This window comes from Esox lucius, chromosome 9, assembly GCF_011004845.1.
Source record: "Esox lucius isolate fEsoLuc1 chromosome 9, fEsoLuc1.pri, whole genome shotgun sequence".
Lineage (NCBI taxonomy): Eukaryota > Metazoa > Chordata > Actinopteri > Esociformes > Esocidae > Esox > Esox lucius.
The window spans coordinates 16,796,876-16,810,113 of NC_047577.1; the positions used below are offsets into that span (position 1 = coordinate 16,796,876).

The window sequence follows — 13,238 nt, forward strand, 5'->3', positions numbered from 1 at the left end:
TAACGCGTTGGCGTGCTGTTCCACTTTGTCCCTGTGCCCCCCCCCCCCCGCAGAAAGGTGGAGCAATAAAATGGAGTAAAGGAGACAGAGACGATGCGAGTGAAACGGAGCGAAAGAGCTGCAATAACAGGACACGTTCACCATCCACCCTCTCTCATCCTTCACGTCTCACATCTGTCTCATCGCATCTCTCTCCTCCTAAAATAAGCTAACAGGCCTAAAATAAGCCTTCCGCACTGCTCTGTGTGCGTGGTCTTGATGGATGGAGCAGTCTCCTGGCTCAAAAGCATGAAATGGATTGGATATTTCAGATCTGTGCTCTCCGCCTTCTGTTATGAGGTTCCAGCTACTGTATGTCTACACCAGATGTTACAGTTCTTTAACCACCCTCGTCTGGCCAAACAGGTGTCATTTGGACTTTTTTTTTGGACACAGGCTGAAAACCCTTTTGAAAATATATTACTGTGAAAAGAACAATTAGGTTGTTTTGGTTGATCAAGGGTTTCAGGCATCATTAGAATACCCTACACAAAATATTTTTTGAAATAACACTTGAGATAATTTTTTCATTACTTCATGTTACTGGGGGTAATGTTGCCAAGTTCTTGCGTGAAACGTCGCTTATTCTGAGAAAGTGTGATTTTGAAAAAAAGCATCTAATCTCTTCCATTTTGCTTGACTTTTTTAAATCCAAACCAATTACCTTCCTCCAGCTGGGGATTTGTAGGAGGGCTGGTTGGCGACCCGGGACGAACGTGTCCTCTTAAAAAGTTTTAATACCTAATCTGTTATTTGAAATTAAAACTCCCAGTTAGTGTATTGAATGACTTATTTACGGAAAGTCAAGGATGAGGGCGGCGTGCCTTAGAAAATGTCAGAGGTATTTCAGAGGTAGTTCACAATTACATTAGTGTTTGAGTGACTTTCCAGTGTTAGCCGTCTCAGTACTCATGTCCCCGGCAGTTTATCCAAAGTTAATTAGACGACAGGCTGTTGTGCATGCTGGATACTGCTGATACGAGATTTAGCGTACAGCACCACGCTGAGGTGCCTTCTAAGGGGATAACATCTGATCTTAGATCTGATGTTGAGGGAGATTGCACTGGTTATGGATGTCAGTCCCTATTTGGCTCGCCGGGTTGGGAGCTGCCGGTGGACCTGAGTGGTCGTTCTGTGTGTATTCCTCCCTCGACCAGATGCTTCAGAACCAGGAAATGAAACACTCCCAGCCCAGGAGAAAAGCAGCGGGGTGTGAATTAACTGTGACCTAGTTTTCGAATACCTCACTATTTACCGGGTCCCCCTTGATCCTGTGCCTCTCTCTCCGTCTCTCTCTTAATCTCTACCTCTGTTTATTTCTATCTCTCCATTCATGTTTCTCGCTCTTAATCCCTTTGTTTCTGTCTCTTTGTAACTGTCTTCCATTTCTATCTCTGAGACTTTCTCTCTTCCTCACTCCTTTTCTGTTCATCTCTCTCACTCTTAATATCTCTCCTTTACTCTTTCTCCCGGCTTCTCTGAATCTCTGTCTCTTTTATGTCATTCTCTGTTTCTCTCCCTCCATCTCATAACTAATTCTCTCACACGTTCAGTGACGTCAGTCTCTCTTAGTGCCCCTCTCTGGTGCATGTTTTAACATTCCGACGTGTTCTGGGGATTCAACTCTGTTTCTCTCATTTGTTTGGTTTGTTTATTGTGCTCCCAGAATATGTAACTCCGCTGAGCGAAGAGAAGGGGTGGAGGACGGTCGGTAGAAAGAGAGCAAGGGAGAAAGATAGAAAAGTTTGTGTGAAAGAGACCGACGGAGAGGGAATATACCCATTCAGGAACAATGAACGGAGCTCACAGGAGCTCTGAGGAGAAGGGTCTTTGTCTGCGTGTTTCTGTGTGTGTCTTTTTTAATTTATTATCTACAATATTTGCTACACAACCCAAGTTGTTATCTTAAGAGACTTACAGGGCATTGAATGTATGTTGAGTGAATAGGTTAATTTTATGTATGGACGACATTGGTGTTGCAGTGGAGGCTGAACACACGCTGTTTACGCTGTTTAATTTGTGAAATAGCGTCTACTCACGTTTTCATTTGGTTAATTATGGTGTACCTACTTATCCCGTTCCCAGAATTGATCAGGCGCACAAAGTATGCTCGTTACGTTCGCCTGCGCATGCTCAATGTGCCTGGCAAGCATGCTCTGATTTATCTAACCGACTGAAAACGTCACTCATCCGCGTACACGCTGTACACTGACGATATAGAGCTACCCAACCTCGGCTAGAACCAGCAAGCGCTGGCGGCAACAATCGGTCTCACTCACCCCTTATCCACACGTAAGTCATTTCACTGCAAGCGGTAAGACAGAGATGACAAGTAAACGAAACTTTTTCGAACGTCCATTAACTCTTGCGACTTTGTTGTCTTCATCCCCCCGAAAAAACCCAGTCTCAAGGATAAGGTGGTAGCAAATGTTAAATAAAATACTTTAGTTTAGTTGGCTAGCCACCTACTGTACATTTGTTAGCTAAATACAGTATATCTGTTTGACATGCTGTACTAGCTAGATAGTAAACTGGCTATCTACGTGTGAGAGACTGAAAAGTCTGTTTTTGTAAATCCCCAATATCAAGAAATATACGTATTTATTTATTCAGTAAAAATAATTATCATGCCAATAAATTATCATTTAAAACATTGCCTCACAGAGAGTTAAGAAAGAGAGTGCAGAATAAGAGGAGGTTAGTTGTTTACTATGGTCAGTTAATATATTCTGCTGATATTAAAGTGTAGTAAGAAACGTAAGCCTTCTTTCAACACTTTGTTTATAGAGACTAGTGAGATAGACAAAGAAGAAGCAGACTAAGGTGGTGAGATGTTGCATTCAGTCTAGATTTTTTTTTTCAGATTAATAACCTTAATTACTTACACTAGGCCTTGCTTTTTAGTAGACTTGCATAAAATGCAATTAATTGATACTGTTTTATAATGTTACATTTTCAATTATATTGATGAATGATTTGTCGTATCAAAATGATCCAGAGAAATTCATAGTTTACACACTTTTTTTTTACCACATCACTGGATGACATCCTTAAGGATTTTTTTTATTTTTTATTTCTGCTCTGTGTGTGTTTGTCTATGTGTGTTTGTGATTATCTCAATACCCCAGGTGTTCTATGGAGAGTAGGCTGACCTACAACCTGCCGCAGGGGGTAGAATACATTCTGCAGACTTGATGGGAGGAGTTGGCAGTGCCAGCTTGTGCCACACTAACCCCCTCACACTCAGACATCTGTGCCCTTCAGAGAGGCCACACAGGGTCATTAGAGCACAACAGACTCCCTGAAATGCACACATCAAAATCCCACCAACTCTGCCCATTAGCATTCTGCTGTCATTATTGTGTTAGCATGTTAGTGTTTTAACATTGTGTTAGCAATGAGCACTGGAGACTGTAATACTTCTTCCCGTTTCATTCTACCCAGAGCTGGCTAATTAGTTAGCTAAGTAACACCTCTGTACACCGAAGTGCTTCTTCTAGCTAGTTAGTTAGTTAGTTAGGGGAAATGGTATTGATAGTCTTCAGACGATTCCCAAATTAATTGTCTAGATACAGAGCTATTCCTTCTCTTTGCTGCTTAAGAGATGACATCTCTCATTGCTCTCTGCTCCTCTTCATCGCTGTGTGTCTGTGTGTGAGGGACTTGCATGGACTAACATGGCATGGAAGGAGAATGCAGTCTGTTAGTGTTGGTGTACAGTGGAGTGTTGGTGTACAGTGGAGTGTTGGTGTACAGTGGAGTGTGTTGGTGTACAGTGGAGTGTGTTGGTGTACAGTGGAGTGTGTTGGTGTACAGTAGAGTGTGTTGGTGTACAGGGGTGTATGTTGGTGTACAGTGGAGTGTGTTGGTATACAGGGGTGTGTGTTGGTGTACAGTGTAGTGTGTTGGTGTACAGTAGAGTGTGTTGGTGTACAGGGGTGTATGTTGGTGTACAGTGGAGTGTGTTGGTATACAGGGGTGTATGTTGGTGTAGTGGAGTGTGTTGGTATACAGGGGTGTATGTTGGTGTACAGGGGAGGGTTGGTGTACAGTGGGGGGTTAGTGTACAGTGGAGTGTGTTGGTGTACAGTGGAGTGTGTTGGTGTACAGGGGTGTATGTTGGTGTACAGTGGAGTGTGTTGGTGTACAGTGGAGTGTGTTGGTGTACAGGGGTGTATGTTGGTGTACAGTGGAGTGTGTTGGTGTACAGTGGAGTGTGTTGGTGTACAGGGGTGTATGTTGGTGTACAGTGGAGTGTGTTGGTATACAGGGGTGTATGTTGGTGTACAGGGGAGGGTTGGTGTACAGTGGAGTGTGTTGGTGTACAGTGGAGTGTGTTGGTGTACAGTGGAGTGTGTTGGTGTACAGGGGTGTATGTTGGTGTACAGTGGAGTGTGTTGGTGTACAGTGGTGTGTGTTGGTATACAGGGGTGTGTGTTGGTATGCAGGTGTGTGTGTTGGTATACAGGGGTGTGTGTTGGTATACAGGGGTGTGTGTTGGTGTACAGGGGTGTGTGTTGGTGTACAGGGGTGTGTGTTGGTGTACAGGAGTGTGTGTTGGTGTACAGGGGAGGGTTGGTGTACAGGGGAGGGTTAGTGTACAGTGGAGTGTGTTGGTGTACAGTGGAGCGGATATGGGTGGATGAAGCGTCCTTCGCTGGCGCTCTTCTTCCGCTGGGTCTTCTGTAGACGTCTTTCTTTCCAATTCCCTTCTGGTTCGCTGTATGTAGTGTTTGATTCTACACTGTTCTCAGGGTTGTGTTGCTATCAGAGGAAGAAACACACACACACACACACACACACACAGACCCTCTGGGAGTTGCAGAAGTCCACAGTATAAGCAGACGCCTCCGTATGTATTCAGCCTCCTTAGGGAATCACAGGGATGGGATGACTGCGCGTGCGCGCACACGCGCGTGTGTGTTTGTGTGTGTGCATGCGCTTGCAGCAGTTTATGCCTTGTGTGAGACTTTTGAGATATCATCGCGTTAATATATATCCTAGCAAATCATTGTGTACTTCACCTTTCAACAAAATAAGTGAATTCAAGGTTTTGTAACCTTTTCCAACATCGTTCCAGTTTCGTTCAGCCATCAAGCTTTTCTATTCCAGTGGAGGGCAGTTAACGTTGGCAAACGGAGATGAATATTGCCCATTAGCTGAGAATAACATCCATATTGCAGCGTAGCGTACCACCGCTAACAGGGCTTTTAAACCCAATAGGTTCCCTTCAGAAATGGAATGTCATTGCCTACATCTGTCTGTCTGCGTTAGTGTAGCCGGCCAAATGGAGGTTCCTCACCAGGAATTGGGAGTGCTGTTGCCAACGTGTGAACAGTGAAAATCCCTCCCCCCTCCCCAGTGTCTGCAGCACCTCTTGGTTGCCAGTTTGGGGTGTGATATCCCTGATTTTGGCCAAAGGGGGTTCAAAGGCGGCCGATGCCATCTGCCACCCAAACGGTAATTACATTTCACTTATCTTTTTTTCTTCTTTTTTTTATGAAGGGCCGGTTTAATAGAGCAAGCTTATTAAAGTGTGTGTGTGTGTGTGTGTGGCGACGTGCTCTCCGTCGACGTGATCATGTGGGAGGGGATTCGACAGGGAGGGGACCACCAGTGAAAGGCGATTCCGAGGTTATTCTGCGTCTGATGTAACGCTAGGTGTCTGTTTAAGGATCCCCCGTCCCCCAGCAGCGTTGTGCATTCTGGGATTTGTCCTAATCACTTTTCAATAAGACTGCTTTTTAATTCTACCTGGGGGTCCAAAAGCGTTGGCTTACTGTTGGCTTATTAATGAGACCGATCGATTTCCTCCTCATCGTTATTCTACCGCTTTTCATTTCCCTCCTTTCAGTCGCTTACACTATTTCTGTGTGCGTGCGTGTGCGTGCGTTCAGATTATTTTTTTTGGTGTGTGTGTGTGTCTGAGAAGCACGTGTGTGATGGTGTTGTCGGTTAGCATCCTGCCAGCAACTGGCTATGTGACTTTCAGCACACAATTAGTCAGGTGTCGCATAAACAGTGTAGAGGGGGAGAAAGGGAGTGAACGTGTGAGGGAGAAGGAGAGGGAGACGGAATGAAAACGGCCTCCAGGCAGTTAATGAGGTGTGCCCCGCTGCGTGGAGAAAGGCCTGCTAATCACTTTCACAACGGTTCACACGCCCGCCTGCACGCTCGCTCGCTCCTTGTGTGCCGTGACACGTTTTTGTTTTTTTTTACGCGCACACAGCACACGTGCACTTGGCGTATCTTAACTTGGTCGCCTTGTTCTTGCGGGAATTTTCCACACGGCGTGTAAAGGTGTCACGGTGCGGTGATGACTAGTGCAGTCGGGCCGTGCGCTCCCAGTTCCCGTCACGAACTCACCCCGGACTCATTCATGGTCTTGTCTCCCATCATCACTCACACCAGGTCCCAGTTAGGTCATCACTATGTGGTTAAATGTTTCTCCTCTGCTCCCCTCACTGGTCGATCGTTGTTGTTGCTTCACATGTGGCACGTAACGGGAGAGTGTTTCGTTCTGGCTGCTGAGGTCAGCCCTTTACTTTCTTTCAGTTTATTTTGTATTCGGTGTTTGTTTTCAATTAAAAGGTAATACTCAAATGCAATCCGCCTGTGCCTGATTCCTCTTCGCCACCGTTACAAAAGGTGACACTTTCGACTTAAAAATGTCAGACTTGACTTTCCCGAAGGACAACTGTATTAAGCTCAGTATCCATGAATAAACGGTAAACTCGTCATATTGCGGCGAGATCTTTTCGCTTGTGTGGAACCATTTCAAATTGAAACAGGGGGTCTTTTCGCCTCCCGCTTAGTTCTGACACATCCTATACCATCCGTGTACGCGGCTACCCGACCTCTGAAATGTCCATCGGGTTTGCCATAAGCTCATTATGTAAAAGCTGTGCCGAAAGTTTGTCTCAGGGTCTCTAACTGAAGCAGAGGGGCTTTTCATGCTGTGTTAGCTAATCAGGATTACACTCCACTGTACCTCAGTGACATAACCGACTCCCCAACGGACTCTTATTCTCTGCATAGCGCACTCCTTTCAACCAGGGCCGGAGTTCTGCAATAGGGAATAGGGCGCCAATAGGGTCCAAGCATGGCTCTGACACACAGTAGAGATGAACATATGTTCTACGTCTGATACCAGAGTGTATTATTACAGCCTAGCGTCTGATTAGCATAATGTAGGCAGATGCCCACTGTCCTTGGAGTACTGTGGAAATTCTACAGAAATGCTATTTCCTTCATTGAGCAGAAACACAAATTTTTTTGTTTGTATGACACTAATAGAATCGTGTGCTGTTAATGCCGGAGCAACGTATGGAGATGTCTGGCTTCTGGTCCGTCCTGTTTACACGAGGAGCCAAGATGGCAAGTGGAAAGGGTCCATGTGACTTTAAAGGAGGGTTCGTAATCGGGTCTCTTCCAGGATGACAATGTCCCCATCCACAGGGCACGAGGGGTCACTTAATGGTTTGATGAGTATGAAAATAAAGTGAATCATATTGTGGCCTTTCGCCAGTCACCAGATCTGAAGCCAATTGAACAACAATGGGAGATCTTGGACGGACGTGTTAGGCAGCGCTCTCCACCACCATCATCTAAGCACAAAATGAGGGAATATCCTTTGGAAGCATGGGGCCCCATCCCTCCAGTAGAGCTCCTGAGACTGGTAGAATCTCTGCCAATTTGTCACCCATCTGTATTTATTTTTGGGACCCCCATAAAGCAAAACATTCCAAATATATTGCCTCCCCTTGCAGAACTGCAGAATTAGAATTACAGCATTGGCTCGAAGTTTTAATCAGGCAATGTCGTTGCATAACTGTTGGGTTGATATTTTTAGTATGCCATGTGGTGGAGTGGCGTGAAAGTGAAACCAAAATGGGTCATGGTTATGATTGATGTTTGGGATCGGTTTAAAACAGAAAGGATCCATTTCCTTGGGTGCTTCAGGTCCGGTGGCAGCAGCAGTGGTTCAGGTCCAGGCCGCTACATTCTCAGCAGAGATGAATTTATTTCTAAACCCTGTCCTGTTAGTGAATGACAAAAACTGCCTGAAAAAAGGTTGAGGTTAAGATTACAGTTTGGGAAACGCTTTTCAGTTTTTTAAGGGGACAGGAGATGCACTCCGGTTGGATATTTGTATTGTTTTGGCATTTATTGACAGCTGGAATCATAGGCGCCGATTTATGTTTTCCTCCGTGGGTGCTCAAAGGCGCACGCCATTTATATATATATATATATATATATATACACACACCTATATATACCTATATAAACGCACTACGCACACCTATTCATTTACTTATTAATAAAGCCGTAAAGTAGATCTTTCAAAATTTACCACTTATCACAAATACAGGATTGGAGATGAAAAGTTTAACTGACACGTAGGCCTAACCGCGATCAGTTCGTGGGAAATTAATGTTTTGCGCTATTATCTAAATATCGATTAAAAAAAACGACACAGTTTCTGGGAGTTTCTCCCTAATTTCTGCTACGAGTTTTTGATAGTGGCATTTTTTCATCTGAGAAACGCTGTGATTGGTGGATAGGGAGCACCCGGAGCAGGCGACTGGTTATGTCGCTGTCACTAATATCGACATAACCAATCACAGTGTGACAGACGCTTTACATATCACCAACGGCAAGTTTAATTTTAAATGAATGTAGCCTACTGGCGGTCTGGCACACGTGGGTGCTCGTGCTCGGTATTTTCGTGGGTGCTCGCTATTTTCCGTGGGTGCTCGCTATTTTCCGTGGGTGCTCGAGCCCCGGAGCACCCACGGTATCGGCGCCTATGGCTGGAATCATAGGAATGTAAGCATTTCACCAGGTAATCTAATCTGGGACCTACAGAATTCACATATCCTGGTGAATTCTTTTGGAGAATAGGCAAGAAAGGTGATATTGTCAACAATGAATGTTGATTTTAAGTACTGCTGTGACAGTCTGACAAACATTTCAGAAATGATTGATAATAATATTAAGGGGCGCTATAGAAAACCCTGCCTCTAACGTTTACAAGGCTGAATTTAAACATTAACACTACCTGTCCCCTCCACTTCTCTAACCTAACAAAATCAGAATAGTATTAGCTAGGCCAGGGTAGTTTAGAGTTTGGGGGATAGTACTAACGTGACAGTGTCTAAAGAGAGTATGAGGAGACTACACATCAATTCAAACTGATAGACAGGCTGGCTGCAATGTTTATTAGTGTCATACAACACGGAATAACAGTTTTGTAGAAAACAATATTTGAAACATTAACTTAAAACATTAACTGCAAATGTCTTCCGTGCATATTAAATGTTTGAATTGATGCTAAGTAGTAAAGACCTTACATATAACCGCTTTAAATCTGAAGGAAATATGCTTTGAAATGCACTTGAAAAGTTGGGATGTTCATGAAAAACATCCAGAAAGTTCATCAGTCAGTGAGTGTATGATGTTTTGTGTCCTAGGGTGGTCAAATGGGCTAAGCTGCTGCCCACAGTCCACATGTCCTGTTGCAGCAATAGGTTTGAATCTATCTGACTGCTCTTGTAGCAAGTGGCTTCTTTTCTCTCGTCTTTGTCTTTCACCATTATCTCAAATAAATGAAGCATGAAATGCAAAACAAAATATTGTGTGTGATCTTTACACATTGATGATGTTCTTTCCACCGCAGGCTAATGTTCTGTCTGGTTCTGCCCACTCTGTTCTACGGGAAACGGAAGAGTCCTGAGGGAAACAGAAGACAAGCGTGTCTTGTCTTTCGGCGATGGGGTCACTATATTTTGTAGCCTAAACTGTCAAAAAGTAAGGGCCGCATTTGTAAGAACTGTATTTTGCAGCTACCAGAGGTTACTCATGCAGACGGTTGTTATTCCACTGCATGCTGCATTGAACCAGTTGCACTCTTAACCTCCCCTCGTACGAAATGTTCAGTTTTTTTATAACATAGTATTCTATCAGTTTATGGGTATGTGGTGCTCCGCTTACTGTAGAATGAAAAATACATCTGTATTCTATTCTTAGCCAGTAAATAGAATGTTATCAAAAGCAAATTTTTTGACATATTGATCTGCAGAACTGCAGTTCTTCTGCTGAGATACTGCATCAACATTTTCTTGATGGCGAATACTGAATATTGGTTATCATAACAGAGCATAGAATGTAGATGTCAGAAGGAAACCATCTCTGAAAAATTGAGGGGCAAATAGTATTAACCCCAATTATAATCTCATGGTAATTACGTTTTTTCAAATTCTCAGAGACAGACATATGTGTTATATGGTGTTATAACATCTAGAACATTATTAGAAAACCAACAGCATCCAGGATAAAGGGATCAATGGCAGATTTTGGCAAAATGACAAGCAATGTGTGTTTGATTTTGTACATCTGCAAAGGGAGATTGGATATAAAGCTTATTTTAGTTAACAAGAATATCGATCCCTTATCTGCTACGCAGGCAAAAAATTGGGTGTGAGTGTGGAGCCTGGGAATTGTTGGAATGAGTGGCGTGGACCTATGTGAATGTATAAAAAAGAAATTGTCGGTTGGCTGAGATGAATAAGATGTTCATGATGTTCATGTACGGTCACTGTGTCGCTTTTCTACATCAAACTCTAATGTGAGGGCTTATTCGTCTTTATCCTTATTTAGCAGCAATTTTTCTCTCACCCCGCAAATTAGGAGTGCCATTCCTTAGGGAGACCATATCATCCTATTGTTGAGCACGCTGCATCCCAATCTCAGTCAACCTTCCTGCTAAACAACAATAAATACATACATTGTGGGAAGAATCTACACCAAGGATGGGTCATTGTTCTGGTTTATACCAGACTGGCCTGGTGGATGTGTGTTTGGGTGGTGGTTGGCTAACTGCCGAGAATGTCAGACTGGCCTGGTGGATGTGTGTTTGGGTGGTGGTTGGCTAACTGCTGGGAATGTCAGACTGGCCTGGTGGATGTGTGTTTGGGTGGTGGTTGGCTAACTGCTGGGAATGTCAGACTGGCCTGGTGGATGTGTGTTTGGGTGGTGGTTGGCTAACTGCAGGGAATGTCAGACTGGCCTGGTGGATGTGTGTTTGGGTGGTGGTTGGCTAACTGCTGGGAATGTCAGACTGGCCTGGTGGATGTGTGTTTGGGTGGTGGTTGGCTAACTGCTGGGAATGTCAGACTGGCCTGGTGGATGTGTGTTTGGGTGGTGGTTGGCTAACTGCTGGGAATGTCAGACTGGCCTGGTGGATGTGTGTTTGGGTGGTGGTTGGCTAATTGCCGGGAATGTCAGACTGGCCTGGTGGATGTGTGTTTGGGTGGTGGTTGGCTAATTGCCGGGAATGTCAGACTGGCCTGGTGGATGTGTGTTTGGGTGGTGGTTGGCTAACTGCCGGGAATGTCAGACTGGCCTGGTGGATGCGTGTTTGGGTGGTGGTTGGCTAACTGCCAGGCATATCAGACTGGCCTGGTGGATGCGTGTTTGGGTGGTGGTTGGCAAACAGCCAAGCATTTCAGACAGTCCTACTAAGCAGGTGGTGCGACGTCCCACACAGGTGTTCTCAAGGCTATTTTCTAGTCATGTATAATCCAGCGCCACAGAGAGATGACAATATCAGTTAGAGTAGCAGCGAAAGCCTCACCACATTTCCTCTCTGTTTTAATGTATAAATCACTGTTGATCTCAACCATATGCTTCCTTCACCAGATCCTGGTTCACGTGGGCTTCCTGACGGAGGAGTCTGGCGACGTGTTCAGCCCCAAGGTGCTGAAAGGAGGTCCCCTGGGCGAGATGGTCCAGTGGGCAGATATCCTGACCGCCCTCCATGTCCTGGGACACAACCTCAAGATCTCCATGTCTGTCAAGGAACTGCAGGGGTGAGTCAGTGTCTTTCACAGAATGGTTTTAATGGGAAACTCCGCTTCTGCCTCATTGTCAGTTAATCATAGCCTCTTTTGCATGTGGGTTGTGTGGTGGCTTTGGAGCTTTGTTGCTCTCAATAAAGCTTTGCCTTCTTTTACTACTCATCTAGTGGCTATGTTGGGCAGGTTACCGAATGGGCTGGAAGTTAGCCTAGCGGCTATGTCGGGCAAGTTGCCGAAAGGATACAACAAAGCCAATTTGGTGGGGAGGAGTCTGCCGATCTGATCTTGAGCAAGGCATCTAACCCTAATTTGAGTCAACAGTGGCTGATCCCTGGTTGTGACCAAGCCTTTTCGGAAGAGTGGGGAGATGCCTTATTTTATGTTTCTCACCAAAACACTTGCAATAGCACACCCGTGTTTGACCTATGACCTTTCCACAAAGGTGTTGGTGTTGAAAAGCACTTAGGGATCAGTAGTGTTCCAGGTTGCCTGTAATCACTCTCTCTGTCATAATTACTGTCCATTTCAGAACAGAGCTTCAAGGTAGCACTGTGCTCTTGGCCACACTGAATTTGAGTGAGGTGGTTGATCTTTTTAGATGACCCAGGTCATCTGATTTCAAATGCCGATTGAGCCGTCGCATATGGTTCTCTGGACAGAACGTGTGTGGCCACAGAAACCTAACCTCTTTTCCCTGTGACAGTTAATAACCATTTAACCTCGCCAGTACACACGCTCTACATGTCAATTAACCCGATATGTCAGCCTGTCAGACCTCCAGACCTTCAGTCTTTTTCTGTTTTTTGCTGCACTGTGTAAGCGGAGCCGGCTAAGAAGAGCGAATGTCTCTGACTGACTGACTGACTGACTGACTACCCCTTGTTAAATAGCGTAGTGGTTAGAGAAGCGGATGTGTGAACTATATGTCCCGAGTTTGTATCTCCTCACAGGCGATGCGTACGCGTTATGAATATTTCCCTATAGACAAAAACTTTGCTGGCTATAACCTTCAGTATCTACATGATAGTAAGCCTGAAATGAAACAGTTTACGGTTATATTGTGACTGTTTCTGGTGGATTTCCGAAGTACGCATCAGTGCATGCGTTTTGGGTCAGGATAGACAAACACATTTGCTGGCTTAACAACGTAGTTATCATATCTTAAGCCTTAACTGAAACTGTATACAGTTATATTGCGACTGTTTCTGGCATGGAGTAGTTCATCTTCAGTCTTCTTATTCTTCTGATTATTCCTAGGAAGTTAGTAGATATTAGTAAGCCTATTTAACACAATCCTCAGTGGAGTCTAGTGGCTGCTGAAACTTGTAATGTCGTGGCGTA

General features: G+C 44.6%; 1 protein-coding gene across 7 annotated transcripts in view; it reads left to right on the forward strand.

Moving 5' to 3' along the window:
- Positions 1–13,238, forward strand: part of LOC105021617 (alpha-1,6-mannosylglycoprotein 6-beta-N-acetylglucosaminyltransferase B) — a 121,046-nt gene that overhangs the window by 60,372 nt on the left and 47,436 nt on the right. For all 7 annotated transcript variants that reach the window (XM_020049872.2, XM_010889393.3, XM_020049871.2 and 4 more), the window contains one exon: positions 11,740–11,909. In XM_020049872.2, coding sequence (XP_019905431.2) covers positions 11,740–11,909 — 170 coding nt within the window. The remainder of the gene's footprint in view (positions 1–11,739; positions 11,910–13,238) is intronic.